At 41.2% G+C, this 19,913-nt stretch overlaps 1 protein-coding gene across 2 annotated transcripts in view; it reads left to right on the plus strand.

The window, feature by feature from the left end:
* Positions 1 to 19,913, plus strand: part of pth1r (parathyroid hormone 1 receptor) — a 58,352-nt gene that overhangs the window by 11,169 nt on the left and 27,270 nt on the right. For both annotated transcript variants that reach the window (XM_042108738.1, XM_042108747.1), the window contains exon 3: positions 11,894 to 11,996. In XM_042108738.1, the coding sequence (XP_041964672.1) occupies positions 11,894 to 11,996 (103 nt within the window). The remainder of the gene's footprint in view (positions 1 to 11,893; positions 11,997 to 19,913) is intronic.

Genomic DNA, 19,913 nt, shown 5'->3' on the forward strand with positions numbered 1-19,913 from the left:
TTCCTCTCAAGCCTCAGTGAGCTTCAGTGCAGCCATTGGGCATCCTCCCATGGACCTCCAAGACTGTTTGCAGGGTTGGTTGGTTGAAGGTTGTTTCAGTAGCGTTTGTAAAGTCTCCATACTCGTCCTTATGGCGCTATAGATGATTATATTGGAACTGACTGATTTAGTGACTCTAGTAAGTTAACTTATGCAGCACATTTCACAGTCTGCCAACCTGATTACATTTTTTATTAATAATGAAATAGTCCCAGACTGCTGACATCTGTCAGGCACTACTTTCCTTTTAGATTATGGAAGGCTTTGCTGACAATGTTTTGACAGCCCTGTATTTCCATTTGTCTGATAGAACGATTGGATAGTCAGAGAGTTGGTAGAATGCCTCATTTGAGAGTTGGTAGAATGCCGTCAGTTGATTTAAAAAGAGAATTATGGTAGAATTGAAAAATAATTCTGAGAATTCACTGATGTATTTGTATGAACCGTTATCCATCACTTTTTCCTGACACCAAGTAGCCTGCACAATATGTAGTATTGGCCAGATACCAGTAGGCTTCTTGAAGCCTTGAGCTACGGTACTTGTCGCACCCCTGCATGTGAACATTGAATGAGTTGCAAATTGAACTATGCTTACTTCCTCTGTCAGCCAGGGCACTTCCAGCCTGTGGATGTGAGGACTTCAGCCCCCAGCACCCCTGCCTCATTGTTAATGCACCCCACAGTACAGGCCTGGAAAAAAAAAAACTCTGTCAGTTTTGCTATGATGGAAGCTATATCTGTGGAATTTCAATATGGTTACAGGAGGAATCAATCTGAAATGGTTCCACTTTGTGTTGGCTACCGTCACTGCCTTCACTGAAGTTTAGCATCACAAAATTTGCGAAATTTGCAGTGGTGCATACATTTTGTAAATGTTGGAGGTAATCATGCACACAGTGAAACTGAATGGAAATAGGGTTGTTTGTGAAAGCACATTGTGTTTTGACCATGAAAGTGAAATGGATGTTGTTCATCATGTAAAGGTCATGTTTTTTTCATAATTTAAACATGCAGGTGTCAACTCTTATAATACATGATGAATAATAGGTAAACATCTATTGTTGCCAAAGTTGACCTTATGAATCTTTTGGGCTAGACTTGGTTAGAAGCCTATGCATAATATAGTTTGTTTCAAAATGTATCTAATAAAATCTCATTAAATCTCTGACTCCATCTGAGCATAATTTCACATGTGTCAGAAGACAGTGTACCTTTTCCTTAGGCTGGATAAGTCAGACTCTATTTTTGCCCCATACAAATGCCATTGGGAAATTGCTTCATATGCAAATCAACCATGTAACTGATGGAGTGGAGAAATCGTCATGTTTCTTTAGATCAGCAGTGAACCATGGCCTGTGCAAGTGGAATATGAGGACATAAATCAACGAGGCCAACCTCTGTAATAGTGTGTAAGAGAGGAAAGATGGATCTCGGGCTTATTTTAAGCCCTTCTATATCTATTTGTGTGTTTGATTTTTTTTTGTCTTGATCTATCACACCCTCTATAATATTCCGCACATAATGATTTTCGCCTCTCCCGTAAAACCTCATTTTGAGGCTGCGAAGTGCGACTAGAGAGCCTGCAGAGGTCAAGACAAACTGCCAACTGATATTGGCAACTTGGTGTGCCAACTTGCTAATGCTGATTCTGAAGACACCTCATTTGGAGACACTTTTAGGCTCTTGGAAGGGTAAAAAACTGACCTAGATAACAGCCACAACCCTGTTTGACCGTTTCATCAAGGTCCACTCACAATGGACCTTTTAATGAGCTAATCAGAGAGGCTAGGGCTTTAGAGGACAAGACACTTCTAGTAATTAAGCAACTCCTGATTATCTCCTTGTGGGCCGGCTGGCCTCGTCGTTTAAGCAGCCGTAATCAGCAGCATGTACACACAGATACCTCACATGGTGATGACGGTGCTGTGGTAAAAAAATAATGCTGAGCGTCCTGGAGTGTGGGGAGCATCTGCTGATTGTTGACATTGTGACATTGCTTTTTTGTATTTTGACATTGTGAACTGAGAGTAGTTTGGGAGTGAGAGAAGTCATAAGTCGGCTTTGCACACTAGATTACACAGTCCCTAGTACATGCTCTGGTACAAACCTCCCCACCGCTTACATTAACAATTACATGACATTCATTAAGCAGTTGGATCTAAAGTGACTTACAAGTGATGAACAGCATTAAAGTTATTACAGTAGGAGACCTCTTGTATAAGTGAGTAAAAACTCAAATATTTCTTTCAGGTTAACAACAAAAAATAACACAAGATAAGTACAGCAGTACAGCTGACCCAGTCTTGCATGGCTGCTTTACCCTACAGGGACATGTTATCATTCAGATGTGTGTTATAGGAATTCAAAAGGTGCCCCATCACTGCCTTTGTGGGTATAGCCTAGGCAGTCTAAAGCTGGTCATTATTGTCTGCATTCTCAATTGCAAGTCAGAATAACAGAATAATCAAAATGGTTGTTTTGATTTGTAGAGGAGAGCTCTCTCTTGAGAATGGGTGTACCTTCAGTTTATGATAGTAGATAGCATACAATATTTGAAGGGCAGAGGACCTTACATTTATTGTCTAATCTTAAGTTTTAATTACCAATGGAGATTTCCAAACAAGTGCAACAGGGTAGGGGTGAGTCTGATTGTTATGGCACAACATTGCTGTGTCTGTACTTGGGTACACATATGTATTTCAAGTCCTAAAACCTAATGAAGTGGATGACTGTTGAAGCAGCAGTGCCACCAGATGTATTTGTTATTATTTTGAGTCCATGATTTGATATTCCCATGGGAAAGTAAGATAGCATTTTAAAAGGTCTCTGGTTTCTTTTACTAAATACCTAACCCCCTCCTATAAAAGAAAGCCGTAAATGGACTACTTAGCTGAATATGCCAAACGTGCCAGAAATATACCACTGTTACATTGGACAAGGTTGAGTAACTTGCTGTAGGCTTTATTGTGTGCCTGAGAGTTTTGACATTGATAGTGGGTGGAAATGAAGTCAGTCTCATAGCTGTGTTCGGGGGACACAATGCAGAGTGCTGTCTCTGAACTGGCTATTTTAAGGAATCCACAGTTCATTGTCTTATTCAGAAGAAATGTAGGTGGAAAACACACTGGTCAAATTACAATTTAATGAGAAGGAAAAAAAAGACTGGCATGTAAAATGTTTTTTTTTTTTTAACTCCTTAGCTACTACACATTAGTCTTGTCCTAATGTCCTTGAGCAGTACCTGGTTGACCAAATTAAGGTTTCATAGCACAGATATAAGAGATTTATCCTGTTGGAAGAAGCTGTGTCCCATCATTATATCAGAGGCTAGGACTGGCAAATACAAATGTGCAAACAGTGTAAGAGGACTATCTTTATTCTCTCTCTCTCTCTCTTTCTCTCTCTCTCTCTCTCTCTCTCTTTCTCTCTCTCTCTGTGCCTCTCTTATGTAAATGAATATGACAAGTAATTGAGCTCTCTTAAAAAGACGATTAATTGAAGGATTATGGGTGATACAGTAATATGGCTAATAGACACAACAGACATAAGTCGCCTAACACATTTAAGAATAATTAGTTATGATTGAGGTGGACTAATGCCGGGAACAGACATCCTGATTTTAAAGCCAGATTTTTAAAGGATTGAATGTCTGTGGACATCATGGGAAATCCGACGGAGTCAATAGTAGTTGCAGTGTTAAGTTGTGGCAGGACTTGTTATGTGTGTTTGGGTGACAGACTTGAATTCTTTGTAATTCTTTCCATTGTTGATGCAAATCAGATTCAATGAAACATGTTTGAAGCCTGGTCTGTTCTATGGTCACCATGGTTGTAATTATGACATTAAACAGCCAACAGCTCAATTGTTATGTTTGTGCTCGTAACTAACTCCCAATCGTACCAGACTCTGTCTGTAGGTTTGGTCTACTAAATCTCGTTCTCAGCGAGTACAATTGAAAACAATCAGGAGTTCTGTTCCCAGCTTTAATGTCAAGACATTAATAGTATGTTTTTACCAGGAATAATTATGTTGGCCTATAAATGATGTCATAATCTGCTCAAAAGGATGAGAATTAACCCTTAAAAGTGTAGGTTTTTGAACATTCTAAGTTCCACAACAATTGAAGGTTCTAAAATTCTATGTTGAATTCAATGAACCCAGATATTCTTTAGAACGTTTGTTTCCCGGTGTGACGGTACTCCTTTAGATGCTGTTTTATAAATTGTGTGTTGACAGTTGGCACAGACCTGATATTCACTGAGTTTACCTTTACCTGCCTGGATGTCTTTGGCTTTGTGTGTCTGCAGGGTGTTCCTTGAGTACTCAGAGTAGTCTGTCCAGTCATCATTCATTTATGGTACTTGTCATGTGACATCTTAGAGGAGAGAGCTTTCAGGCATTTTCAGCCTCTTACTGGCATTGTGTTTGCAGAAATCCTCACAAACTGATGGAGCATCTTAAATATGTCATGAGTCCATTAGAGACTTACCTGAGGAAGTAGATGGTGAAGGGAAAAAGGCTAGTCTAACCCTGCACACCTATCTGCTTTTGTCAGTGATGACAGAGGTCAATAGTGCTGTCTGAAGGGTCCCTGGTAATTGCCTTGGAACTCCATTTCATGTGCACCACGCAATGTTGCACACATAGTGCGCTGAGAATAGAGCTCCAAATGGCTGCTTGTGAAATCAATAGACAGAGTTAGGTTCTTGTTTTTTATTAGGGATCACAGGAACGGATTCATCCCGTAATGATACTATTGCAGTGAGTTGAGTTCAAGTGTAGGCCCTTTGCATCATCATATCTTATCTCTGATGCACAGCGTCTGCTTGGGATAACACGTGGTTATATTTGAGGATATTTTTATAGCAGTGGATTATTGCTAGTTTTCTCAGTCTCACATGAACAACAATAAACATTTCCCATGTGCCACTGAGTTAGATGATGATGATACAGGGCTGATGCTTTTAAGCCAACTTTTCTAGCTTCGAGCTCCATTACAATAACGCAAGCTGAGAGCTGAACATCTGCAACATCTCAAAATAGAAAGCTCTTAAGCAACACTTTCAAAATGTATATGTAATCCCCAGTGGGGCTCTAGATTATCACCCGGGCCTTAGAGGCTGACCTGCTTCATATTTTCCAAATGCATGTTAACATATCATGCGGGTACTGCCCCACCCCCCCCACCCCCCCCAGGTCCATTAAGGTATTATGAAAGGATGGGTGTGGCCTTATGATTATATAATCATTAGCAGTTTTTAATCTCTCTCTGAAAATGAAAATGCTTCTTTGGCTCGGCTGTGGCGAGCAAGAAAAAGAGCGTACCTTCTATAGTCAAATCTTTATATAACATGAGAAATAAATGCTCTCTCCTCAATTAGAGGGAACAACACTGGGATAGGCCACTTTTGGTCCCATGGCATGTGTGCTTACTAAGGCAACACACAATGTTTCCATACGAAACAAACTGCTGTTCTTTAGCCCTATCTGGCCTGGACAGGGTATAATTAGGAGCTGAATGCAGCTCTAAGTCAGAATGTGGTTTTGCAAGCATTTCCAAGGGACAACCAGTCTTGTGGTTTGTGGTTTTTATCATCAAATGCAAATTGCACAGTTGAAGAGGAGTGGCACTGACTCATAGAGTTTATAATATCCAGGAACCCAGTCCGCTAAAACATTCATGCGGTGTAATATGTCAGAAGTAACATATTCATGTTTTTTTCCCAGATTGTGGGCATGCCATTAAAAACAAGATTCAGTGGAGCTATAATTTACAAGATCCCTTCATTTTTTGAAAAGGAGAAAAAAACAGAGGGAGCAAACCCCAGGGATAGCATGTTGAAAACAGGCCAACATCAAGGAAGGAAATGTTAGACCATGGTGCAAAAAAGGGCAAATGACCAGTAAATAAAAGAATAAATAGCAGTATAATAAATACATTATACATTAATCGTCCTTCTGAAAATACAGTGGCCTTACAGTAAGAAATGCAAATTGTGTATTATTTATCATCCTCGTGATGAAGTGTGATGTGCAACGGAAAGTCTTACTCTGTGCGGTTAACCTAATGAAAATCTTCATTTACCATAATATATACATGCAAGTCAAGGGCACTTTTCACAACACTCTAAGCTTCCAATACAGAGGGACATTCAGAGGAAATCCAGTTCACTAAAGGATGTGACACTTCAATGTCTGAATATTTTTTCCCTGTAATAAAAGTGATTTAATGCGTGGTGGCTGTATCCCTGAATGACCCAACGGCCACAAGAGGCATGCAGAATTTGCTGAAAAGGAGTATAAACTTCTCTCAGTGTGTTCAAAGCTCCGGCATCTGAAATGTAAAGCTGACAGCACAAAACAAGGCTTGTAAGAACACTGGCAGACAAAAGCAACAGCCGGAGACTACCTGCGGCACCTCTCAACTACCTGCGGCACCTCTCAAATGTGATTATACCGCTGAAAACAGACAGGGCAAACTGCAGAGGACTTGACCAACTACTATTCTTTGCATTTTTGACACAGTCATTGAGGACTTGTGTCCTGTTGTAAATGACTCACTAATCTTCAGCTTTCTGAATTCAAGTATAATCCGCTTGGAGTAGAGGGTTTTTTGTTATTTATCTGCAGAGAGGAACTTAATACTTTAAACAACAGACACAGAGCCTGTAAATAATATCTCAGGAAATGGTGTGGTCCACCACAACTGTTCCAGAGTGGTCGTATTGTGCAGAGCACTGCAAGACGAGAACTGCTGATGGTGACCACAGTAAGGTGGTAATCCACTGTGAACCACATATCTGCTGTTTCTCTCTCACAGTGGGCAAAGCAGAGAAGAAACTGCCTCTGAAACAAAGCAGGTCCTGGATATTAGTGTACAAAAAATGCGCACTGTGATTTGGTTTGGTCAAGGAGGTCAGATTCTAAGGTCTTTTGTGAGTCAAGACAATTTCTTGTAATGATAACGGAAGAATTTGTCTGACTATGCTGATGGTGGAATTAGTTTTGATTGTCTGTTGAGGCATGCGTGTACTTTTACAAATCATGGTTTATTTATCTGACTCAAGTGCTCTTTCAAAAAAAGTTTCAAAACGTATGTGTGAACTCTGTGAAACAGTGCTTGAGTTTAAACTGGGAAAGTACCAGATTCATATTTAATCTGAAGAGGCTGTGTACTGAATGTTTGGGTTAAGGATGTATTCTTCCCCTGCCGGTAAAAAATGGAGATCATCTATGAATATGACAATGAAAATCAGAGTGCTTCATGACAAAAGATGTTCGAAGGGTGGTTCCGGTAATGCACAACAATGGCCTCAAGCTTGGCTGTCGAGAGTAAAATGAGTTTGATACATTTTTAATTGAGGCCTACCTATTTACAGACAGAAAAGCAGAATAGTTCTGTAAGACCTGTATCAGTGAAAATGAAATCTGTACACCACCCTCTCACTGTTGGTCAAAAACAGCTAGTTCAATATTGGTTGAGGTATTTCCTCGAAAAGAGGGATTTCATGTCAATCCTCAAGACACTCCTCTTTGGGACAAGCAGAGACATAATATTCATTCAAGTTTGCCTAAATCGGCGATGGCCAAAAACTTGTACATATATTTATATTCTGTGTATTTTTCTCATTTTGCTCCTGGTCTCCTGCCAGACAGTTTCAACAAAAAAGACACTGTATTTTTAACGAAATGCCGTAAAGAAGAACATGCACAGCGACCCCACTGGAAGCTGTGTTTACTCTGTGGTGGCTGGGACTTGAGCCAGTGGAGAAGGAATACATTTCTAAACTAATTGTGAGGTGCAGGCTAATTACCCATGATCCTCATCTTGGGACAGCTCAATCCCAAATTACACTTCATATCTAGATGGAAGGGGAGACTATCGTTTTACCTCACTAGCTGCCAGCCATGGAAGTCCTCTGCCATGGCGGAGATGATTCGGGACAGATGCCCCTGTTGTGGACAAGCGTGCGTCCTCACAGGCTGTGGCTTGTTTCTCAACCCAGGGCAGTGGAGCATTGTGCTCTGTCTTAATTTAATATTCATTAAATGCTCTAGGCATCCCTGGCACCTCTCCAAGATGATAAGAATCTGATGAGATTAAGTCCAGGTATTTCACGGAGCAGATGCAGACACAAGTCCTGCTTGTGCTCCATGGTAGCGCAGTGAGCAGGCCAGGCTCCACATGCTCTGCCTGTTTAGCAGTACCCCTCGCAGACACATCTTCTTCTGATCGCCAGCTCCAAAGTTAGTGACATATATTTTGTGCCGCTTAATAGAAAGGGAACTGACCTTAGGGGTCATTTCCTGCCTCGGCCTTCTGAGGAGAAGCGTGGGCGGCTCTTTGAAGTCATTGGATGGTAACTGCAGGTGACAAAGCTGAGCTGAGAGATTAGGGCATTAATTCTCTCAGACGACTTGTTGTTTTGGAAGTGGAGATATTTCCCCCTGCCTGTTCCCTCACAGTGGGCGACTCAAAGTGAAGTGAAGACATTTCTCACACCCAGAGTGCCCTGGCGTACTCCAAGGGTTGACCGCAGAACCACCAGGCTTTCACTTTCTCCAGTGAATGCTCTGACATAGTGTTATAAATTCAATTTTATTAAATGTAGAAATGTGAATAAATTCCGCAAATTATACAGTGCCATTGCTTTGAAATGTTCAATACATAACTGTTTGTGTGTGTGTGTGTGTGTGTGTGTGGTGTGAGAGAGAGAATGAAAGACAGAGTGAGAGTAAGTGGTGAGATGTTGTACAGGTTGTGCGCTTGTAAATTGATATGCAGACTGTTACACTTGTCAGTAACGTGACAAGATTTATACTCTCTTTGGACTAGCTTTTGGAATATTCTATCTTGGTGTAGCCAACACAGCAAACCAGTTGTATCTGTCCCTGTTTGCTTGTGGTGAAATGTTGTTCCACCTGTGGTTCCTTACTCTGCGTAGCCATAAATGTCTTCCCTCTGTGCCTCCTTTCACGGCACAGAATGTGCTTCCTTATTTCAAACCTGAAAGCAGAGAAAATATGGAAGGATGAAGTATTATGGTTTCAGGTGCTGTGGTCCTTTGGCAGTTATATATTTGTAAGTTCAATATTATGCTTCAGAAATATACTGCCAGGAAGGAGACAAAGTGTCCAAGTCCTCTGACGTCAGGCCATGCTCTCCAGCACTAATTGGGCGCCAATTCACTTAGGGCTTTTTTGGTGATTGTCGGTGGACATGGTGTGGCTAAATCAACTCATGAATAGTGAAAGTGATGAAGGCACATGCGTTTCCTTCAGAAGCCCAGCAGGGTGAGGAAGAAGTCCAGACTCTGAAGGACAAGCAATGAGTCATCTAATTACTCATCTGTCGTTAGAAATCATTCGAGAGCACACACTGTTTGGTGAGGGAGATGAGCGCAATATCCAATAGTGAAAGAAGAAAAGGTTTTCATTATACCAGTTTTACCAGAATCTTCCTTCCTGGAAGAGAAAACCGCTTTGTTAAGTATAAGTATATATACTCTTTTGATCCCGTGAGGGAAATTTGGTCTCTGCATTTATCCCAATCCGTGAATTAGTGAAACACACTCAGCACACAGTGAGGTGAAACACACACTAATCCCGGCGTAGTGAGCTGCCTGCAACAACAGCGTCGCTCGGGGAGCAGTGAGGGGTTAGGTGCCTACTGGTCGGGGTTCGAACTGGCAACCCTCCGGTTACAAGTCCGAAGCGCTAACCAGTAGGCCATGGCTGCCCCTGCCTGGGTGTCCTACCTGCATAATGGTCCCACAGCGCACAGTGTTGCCATAGAATGACTGACCTAAGGCCAGACATGGTTTCCCACTCTGCTGCGCGACACCACAGAGTCCTCCCGGGTAGCACTTAGCTCGGAGGCGTAAGTGTGTTTGACAACTCGTTGACATTCGCTTGACATCACACCTCTGCTGAACTGTGATGCCACTATCTGGAATGAAGTCAGGTCGACTTGTTGTGGACAGTACTGTGGTCAGCCTTTGAAGCACGCAGGGGCACAATGGCTTTGAGACTTTTTTCACAACAGTATGGTGGGAGGGTTAAACGCAGTCAGGCAAGAGTGGCATTTTTTCTTGTACTTAGTGCTTCAGCTGTTGAACATAAGCACACCAATTTGAGTTTTCTTACCCTCATGATGTAATGCTCTCAGAGTTGTAGATAGTATTTGTCTTCCATCTTATCATCCAAGGTGACATGAAACACTTATGACATCACCGGTGTCACTGGTATGTCTTCATGTTGGGGGGAAACAGCAGGGGCCTCCACATCTAGTCGTCATAGGAACTGTATTTATGTGTATTTATGATGCGTATTTGCAGACAATAGAACGTTATCTGTCATGTAGAAAGATATCAGAGCAGTTTTGTGTACTCTGTAAGGACGGAGCCAATGCATGGTTATGCGAGTAATGAAAGGCTTATCTTGTTCCTATCTTTCCTCTGTATCTTGGACGCTGTCCGACTGAGCAAATAACTTGTGACTGTCGTTGTGAACTATTTTTCCTTTTTCCGTGACTGATACAGGTTGATATTCCTGGGGCTGATGCAAAAACTGACCATTTAATGTTTATCAGCACAGCGCTCCCCTTTTAAAAACGGTGGAAATTATGAATTATAAATTCCGCTATGAAACTCTGTTCTCATTATCATATACAAACACAGCCCTGCACAGTCCAGTGGAGAGTCACTCGGCCGTTCAAGCAGTAAAATAAAAGGGAGGCTATTCATTGCGTTCATTTTGGTGTGGTGGAGCAAAATATCCTATTTACATTTCATCAAACAGACATGTGACCTGTATGAGTAGAACTTGATACTTGTTGCTGATAGATCCATGGAATGGCTGCTAGTGTTCAGTTGCAAAATATTGATTTTTAACAGGCTGAGGGATAAAGACAGTGCCAGAGTAGAGGCAAGGTGAAGGCTGTGGCATCGCATTTGTTGCCATGTCCAGTTGACATTTGAAATTGCTACACACTTGACAAGTTGGATGCAGGTGGTCTGTTCCCCTGAGGCTGTCCACAATAAGATGAGTTAACATCACAGGGAGATAGCTTTGTTTCCTCCTATCACTCAGGACAAAAAAACTGCTATTTACCTTCAGGCAAGCATGACATACACGGCCACAATGGAGTTAGGATATGGCGAAACTTCGCAACTGCTGTCAAAGCGAATGCTGATTAGTCTTGTGAAATGGCTTATTTCCCCTCTTGTTTTTTGGACTCAGGTCAGATGAATCAGTGTTGAATGAATCTTGCCTGCTGAGTTTCTCAGATCACAGAAACCCCAACTGTGACTATCAACAAAGACTGCAAGTGATACTGTTTGCCCAAGAGTCCACACAGTCCTTTAAGTCCAAATTTATATTCCTTCTGACAGGAATATAAATTTGTTACCAACTTAACAGTTTACATAAATCATTCCGACTGGAAAGAGCATGGTTTCCGTTAGGTAGCTCAAGTCATTTCACAGGTTATTTTCTTCGAGAGCTGTTGGAATGAATAAAGGATTTCAAATGACTGTCTTGACTGTCTTGCAAAGGCAATGGGTTTGAAGCAATGTGATTCTGTGAAATGCATTTCTCCCAATTTATCAAGTGTTTTTAAATTACTCTCAAAAGATAGGCAATTGGTTTGAAGAAAGGTGTTTTTCATTTGATTAAACAAGTGCATCCTTCGACAACAGGCATGTTTGTTAATAGCAATTTGGTGCCATTGCATCAGTGTTGAAGCCATCATTGATTGACACCACCATGTTTTCGATGACTGATGCAATGACTGAACTGCAATAGAGAATAGCTGCCTCAAATTAGTCTGACATTTTTTTCTGTCCCTATGCAGGTGGATGCTGATGATGTCCTTACCAAGGAGGAGCAGATCTATCTATTGTTCAACGCTAAGAGAAAATGTGAACGAGCCATCAAGTCAAAACACAAGATTGCTGGTCAGTCCTGAAGTCAATATTAAAGCACTTGCATGCGGTGCCTTTCTACCAATGTGTGGGTAGAAAAAGAGGTTTGCTTATCCTCTCCTGTTTTAGACACTGCTTTACACTAATGAATTCATCTTTTTTTTCATGAATTTACGTTGGCAATAAGTCATTACCCTTCACGACTCACAGCTAAGCCTATTGTCTGACTGTGTCCTCATGATACAAGGCAGGCACATGTCTACGTGACACACTTAAGAATACCCACATGCAAATATCATTACGCAAGACGACAGGCCATTCAAGCTACACGTAGGATTCAGCTCCTGAAGTCTTATCACTTCTCATTGTAACTAGATGTACCGCAGAGCGGTACAAAATATGACCGCCGCCCAGTCCAGCACATTTTGTCCAGAAAAATAAGTCACACTTGTCATCTTGTGTTCATTTCCTACTTTGTTCCTTTTTTGTGGTGTGTGCATTGAGTGTGTGCAGAATGTGTGGTTGTTTTTGTGTATATGTGCTTTGTGTGTGTTTTTTTGTATCTGAGTGTGTGTGTGTGTGTGTGCATGTGTTGTAGGTGTGTTTGTATTTGTGGGTGCATGTGTGTGTGTGTGTGTATTTGTGTGTTTATGTGTTTGTGTGCGTGTTTGTGCGTGTCGTGTGTGTGCATGTATGTGTGTGTGCATGTGTAGTGTGTGTGTGTGTGTGTGTGTGTGTATGTGTGTGTGTGTGTGTGCACACACATGTGTGTGTCTTTATGTATGTGTACATAAATAAAGCAAATCAGGGAACCACCTACTCTTTGTGATAAGTGCCATGGGATCTTTAACAACCATGGTGAGTCAGGACCTCAATTTAACATTCATGCAAAAGAAAACATCTCCTGCAGTACAGTGTCCCTGTCACTGCAATAGGACATTGGGATTGATATTTGTTTGGTGGCTTTTGGTCACAGGGAAGAGTGGCACCTACTGGCCAGCCACCAACACCGCTTCCAGCAGAAACCTACTCTTCCAAGGAGGTTTCTTATCCAAGTACTAACTAAGCCTGCTTAGCTTCAGTAATTCAGCAAAGTTAGGGTATCTGCTGGTCTGGCTGCTGGCTAAAAACAAAAGGTGAAAGGCATATAGGATTCTAACTGTCTCACTGAATTGCATTATTCACCAGAGGTGGGACCAAGTCACTGTTTGGCAAGTCACAAGTAAGTCCCAAGTCTTAGCACTCAAGTCCAAGTCAAGTCCCAAGTAAATAGAGAGAAGGGCAAGTCGAGTCCAAGTCCAAGTCTCATCAAAGCCAAGTCGAGTCCAAGTCCAAGTCCCAATCTTTTTCAAGTCCTGAACAAGTCATCAGGTACTCTTCACTTAATAATGGCATTATTAGACTATCGATCATAATTTTAACACTTCCATCTAATCCACAGATTTATTTTTTTATAAATACAGATTAAAATATGTTCAATGTTTCTGTCTTGAAATCTTTTGCGATATATGCATGCACATACAATATACACATGTGCATACCTTAGTAATCTGTACAAAACGGATAGCTACATGACAAATATATATATTGTTTTTCCAAATTGCAGAGCCCACTGTAAGTACAGTATGAGTAATAATTTGACTGATGGCATTTCACTGCACTAGGCCACAGATTTGCCTGCAAACTATTTATCAGGCTGTCTGCCAGTGGTGACTCATAAGGGAAGCCAAGGTCAACACTTGTTTTAAAGTATTCATTTCTTAAGAAATACTACACATTTGATGCTGTTTATCTCATTTGTAAATGGTGCACTGTCACTTTAAGCCCATTGTGTGCCACTGTCCACACATTCTCATAATGATCTTTTTTTACCAGCTCCATTCAAATATAGCCTATTGCTAGTCCACAAACTCAAACATTGTTTGTGCCACATGTATAGCACAATATTAACAATGATAAGCATGATATTAAGTTGGCACAAACAGCTTTCATTCCTTTGGAAAGAGAAGCATGTATGACATGATGCTTGCTTCACATTTTCTGTTTGCAATTAAATGTGAATTATGAGCCTGGTAGCCAGTAGCCACCTAGCTAGCTGAGTGGAATGCGTTTCAATCGGCATATCAATGTGCTTCATGTAAACAAATTATTGAATAGGCCTACTTCAAGACTCACCATTTCCATTACACAAAGGCAAAGACAACTCTTCATATTCTTGTCCACTTTCCAAATCACAGTGAGTGCAGCCTATGTCATAGTGACCTGGATCTCATAGTTTATAACAGTAGTGAGAACCGGATAAATCCGCAATTTCCCCTAATCTCGTATTTGTTGCCTTCATGATTTCCTTTTATACGTTTCTTATATTTAAAAGAAAATATCAATCATCATCAACAATGACAAGCCAGCTGGAACCTGCCACTCGTTTTCTCCCCCTCATAGTTAGTTCATAGATTTCACAAGTAAAATACATTTTATACAACCCCACCAGTGTTGCGCGGGTTTGGTCACAAGCGGCCCGCGGTCGCCCGATATTTTAATCAATCCGACCGCAACTCGGACCGCGAATATTAATTAGGACAAAATTATACCCGACCCGCGATACGACCCGCTTATTTACAAAATGTGTGCTTTTGGTTATAGTCTGCATGCAGTGTGACAGTAGGCCATTTCTGTAAAACAAACTAATTTATTTAGGCATGCAGAACATAATGTTTGCGTAGGAGAGAGAATGAGAATAAGAGCGCAAGCACGCACGCAACCACCAAGGATTAGAACACTAGGATAAGATTTGAAGGCCAAGGACATACATCTTTCTTTCGAAAACAGAAATGGTGAGGCAAGGTAGGCTAGAGAGATACATTGCTGGTCAAAACGTTAGCGTAAGAACTGGTTTATAATGCTGAATGAAGCACAAAGCTTTACAAAAGCACATCCACTGTTTAAAGTCACAAACACAACTGTAACTTTTATGCATGCGCGAACCTATACATAGGATGTGTAGTCTGTGCCATAACATTTATTCCTGCAGGCTGCCCGTTTTGGCTGTCATACTTTTAAATGGCTTCGCAAGAAGTAGGCCTACATAAACCATAACTTACTGTCATCTTCTTTAAGAACTTTTCTCAATATTTCCCATAGCCTATATCGCTTTTCCTGAAGGGGTGTCTATTATTTTTAACTCGCGTCTTCAGCTTCTTTACTGTTGACTTTACTGTATTGATGCTTTACTGTATTAATGCCAGCCTTCTTGTGATATTTTAAGTAGGCCTAGGCCTATTTGTAGAAAATATATATTTCATTAATTTTAACTGACCCGCCCGCAAATGACCCGAATATCATTAAAATATTTTGTTTATGACTCATAACGGGCAACCGCTATGAGTCATACCACTGGTGTTGCGCGGGCAGACCGCGCAACACCACCCCCATCTTGCCTGTTCATAATTCTGAGAAATTCTTGAATTGTGTGCATGTGTGCGTGTACGTGTTTATGTTTGTGTGTGTGTGTGTGTGTGTGTGTGTGTGTGTGTGTGTGTGTGTGCTTGTGGGTGTGTCTGTGTGTGTGCCTGTGTGTGTGCATGTGCATGCATGCGTACATATGTCTACTGTGAATGTATGTGTGTCTGTGTGAATATCTGTTTATGCACATGTGTGCATTTCGAATGGGTTAACATGACCCCTGGAGGCAAACATACGCAAAAAATTGATCATCCTAGGCCCTACGGTTCTTAAGATATTCACAGAAAACTCTGTTGGTGTACGGTTACTAAATGTACACATAAATTAATTTATTGTATGGCCCCCCATGAATGTAAGTCCACAAAACTTGCATGCATTCGGAGGGTGTCATAATGATCCTACACTTTCAATTTTGTGCAGTTTTGACCATGTCAGCCAGAGATATTGTGATTACAACACCTATTTTTTTGCTTTTTAATTTTTAACTAGGTAGCGCTATACATGAAATAAGTGGTAATGGGATGGGTTGACATGGCCCCTTAAGACTAGGGTTGGGTATCATTTGGGTTTTATCCGATACCGGTGCTAAATTTATACTTTTAAAGTATCAATTTATACATCCAGTGTTTATGTTAGCTAACTGTATCTGGATGTGTTGCTATCTAGATGGCGCATGACATGCGGGGATGCCTCGTGTAAAAAAAAAAAAAAAAATGTAAGCACCGAAATCCACGTTGTTATCTGATGCAGTTACTACCATTTGCATCGGCACCAGTGCCACAGATCAAACTGAAAAACGATGGTTCCATGCTATCCATGTGGGGCTACATGCCCACCAAGATTTGTGTACCCCGGTCTTTCAGTGTCCCGGGAATCCTTGACGGAAAATTGGCCATGCGAAAAAGAAGAAAAAAAAAAAAATCTGACTAAACCTATATGACCGCCGCTTCGCTGCGTGGCGGTCATAATAACACAGGTGGTCCCAAAGCAATATGTAGGCTGGGAGCAGAGGTGACACACTCTGACGCGTCTCATAGACTTCAGCCGGGGATAAACTGACATTGATTGAGGTGGAGGAATCTCGGCCACGGAAGATTGATTTGTTGCTTTGGTCTGGTGCTCATGGCTCTCCGGGGAAGACAAGAGGTTGGAGACACTGAAGGATGTCATGTTTGCTTCGTTATTTTATTATCAGATCAGGGTCAGAATCAGGAATGTGTTGGCTCTTTGCCATTGTAAACATATATACACGTACAGTACACACACAAAGGCAAACACTCATGCACACTCACAATGTTCCCTTAAATTGAATGGCTGTATCACAGATGAACCCACTCAACTATTCTTACAGACATCTGCACAGAGAAGAGCGAGAGAGAGAGAGAGAGAGAGAGAGAGAGAGAGAGAGAGAGAGAGAGAGAGAGAGAGAGAGAGAGAGAGAGAGAGAGAGAGAGGGAGAGAAGTATATTATTGTAATTATAATTAGTAATAATTAATGTTTCACTAATTCACTGATTGGGATAAATGCAGAGACCAAATTTCCCTCACGGGATCAAAAGAGTATATATACTTATACTTATACTTATACTTATGCACACACCATACTCTCTCACACATACATACAGTACACATGCACATTGATCTTGTGGGGTTTTGTAAAAACAATTGATGCACAGTATTGATCAAATGAATGCCTTTGGTGAGCAATGTCCTAAGGGTGTAATTATCACTGGATTTTTTAAAGGCTAAAAAAAAAAACGTAACTTACTGTGTACCATGTTGTTTTTGTATTGTATTTCATATTTTGGATAAATAATGTGCAGTTGCACATTGAGATTAAGCTGTTATATTTAATGTTTGATTCTAAATTTTGTTCTCAAACAATTATATTTAAACACATAGTTAAGGTCCATCTGGCAGTGTAAGAATTGGGGGCCTTTTTAAGGTTATTCTGTTTCCCTCCACTGCAGACATTTTTTCACCCACAGTTGTTTCAAATTGTTTTGAAACCCCATGTTTTGTGGGTTATTGTACAGTCTTGACTCTGTTATTATTTTCTCTTTAACTTTGGTTTATTCCATTCCAATTAAATTGAACCGATTCCTCGCTCATCTGACGGAAAACGTTGACAGCTCTAAAACAAACCATTAGTGCTGTTTGTTTCAGAAACCAGAGGGTACCAAGGAAATGAACTTGATTACTGCCTCTCACACACAAGTTGTCCTCAATACCCTTCCTTTCCCACATCTTCCACTTCCCAAACTCCTCTTCTCTAACGCAAAGTCTGTATGTTGGAGAGCTCAGCGCAAATAGTGCACAAAAAGCACTCGCTGTGCCTTTTCATTTTACACTGACATTTTTTCGTGCTTTACATGCTCAATCAATGCTGTATCATTCAGTCGTGACAGCATATGCATGTAATCTGTCTTGAAACGTGACACTAAGTCTGGCATGAAAAGGAGCCTCATTTGCCTGAAGAAGACCCAGCAGGGTCGAAACGTTGCAATAAATAATTGGGAGTCAATAGCAGTGTTGCGGACATTATATTTTTTCAAATGAGTATAGTTTTCTTTTGTCCTGCACCTGCCAGAAGGTGGGATGTGCACACTACAACTGTTTGCTGAACGATGAAAAGGAGCCAAACCTTTTAAATAAAGTATCATCAAACAGAGAGACAATAGAGACCATTAATTCTACATTCTGATCTCTCACCATTTTAGTCGGGTACTGGTACTCTGGTACTGCCATTGCACACCCAACCACCTGGTATCGGGCAGTTCCGCGCAAAACTGTTACATCCATAACAGCAGCACAATGCCATGGTGTTTAGTTGCTGTTATGGACGTGACGGTTTATCCATAACAGCAGCACAATGCCATGGTGTTTAGTTGCTGTTACATCCATAACAGCAGCACAATGCCATGGTGTTTAGTTTTGTTATGGACGTGACGGTTTTGCGTGGAACTGCCCTATTACAATATGTTCATTTGTTGTTGTGGGTAGGAACATGACCCATTTTGTCTTTTTTAGATGAATTGGGTACCCAGTATATAAAACATTGACGAAAAGGGAAATTCCACATTGTGTTTTCTTAAAAGGCAGAGATCTTTGACTGCAAACCACTGCTTGTTGCTCTCCTCCTCCCATCATCATCATTTTACTCCAGACTCCTACCTCAATACCTTCACACAAATGTGCATGCAAAAGTCAGAAAAGCGCAACCTGCCGTGTTATGCTTCTGCAGCAGGCAGAGTGTGCTTTTATTCATGTGTGGTCGGTTTGTGCATACCTTGTGCTGTCTTTAGGCTCACAACGACATTGAGTCTAAAACGGGCGCTAACGTATTAGCACATCTGCTCCTTGGTGCGGTGCACATCAAGCAACGCCATGCGCTACATCAAGCCATATTGATTTGAATGGTGGTGGACACTAATGCTGGGCAGAGCTGCCCCTCACACATTAGGTTCTTTTAAGATGGCAGTCCAGAGGCCTTGTCTGAGCACAGTCACCACTAATGCCTCCTGACATGACTTACGTGTCGTGTCAGAGACAGGCACTCTGCTTTTCCAGGTATCTGAGCTTGCTTTTCCAGAGAGTGGCCATCGTTTTTTTTTTTTGCCCTCTCTGGTCAAAGCTGGGTTATTTCAAGTCAAGGGTGGAAAAATCTCTAAATAAAAGCTGCTAACCCGTATGGAGCCTCATGCGAAGGGAAGTCAGAACATGTGTACACCTCTGCGTCGCCACACAGCATTTATTCATCAGCAGTTTGTTTGAAGGGGAGCTTCTGATTTTCAAGACGTTTTAATCACTTCACCACCTTACTTTTTTCCTATGCCACACTTCACTGACAAAAAGTAATCAAGCTGTTAAAGTCAGGAACAGCCTCCAAGAAGAGAGAGCACGCCAGCACATGTGTTATTAGCAAACAGTAAAATAAATATTGCCCATGGCCATGCAGTATCGTAATTAAGCTTGCTAAACCCAATGTCAGTCATTCCTCTGTGACCTTATTGGTGCTGGTTAAAATGCATCCATTTGGAATTGAAGAAATGCTTTGTTTTGTGCATAGCCAGATTCATTACTAAAACATACCATTCGTGGTATTGAAGTGGTACTGAATAGGATTCTGTGCAGATGTTGAAATCTGAATATCAGAATAGCCCTGTTCTGTCCCTCTGACCATCTCATGGGGACCACTTTGAATCCACAACGCACACTATGTACAGCCACTGTGCTGTGGAAACCATGCAATGCTACCAGCATTTGCTCATTTATTGAGCAATGTATACACGTCACACTGCACAATGTGGCCGAAATCAGTTGAGTCATTAGTAGCGTTTCATTTAACATCTAGATAAACATGACAGAGGTCGACAGTTGTGTACGAGTTTTAGAAGTTTCATGGAAACGGCGCCACTGTAAATGAATTCATGTACTGAGACTGTCCTTGTCTGTGCGCTGACCATCTGGTGCTTGCATTTAGCAGGG

This window comes from Alosa sapidissima, chromosome 1 (genome assembly GCF_018492685.1).
Source record: "Alosa sapidissima isolate fAloSap1 chromosome 1, fAloSap1.pri, whole genome shotgun sequence".
NCBI classification, from domain to species: Eukaryota; Metazoa; Chordata; class Actinopteri; order Clupeiformes; family Clupeidae; genus Alosa; species Alosa sapidissima.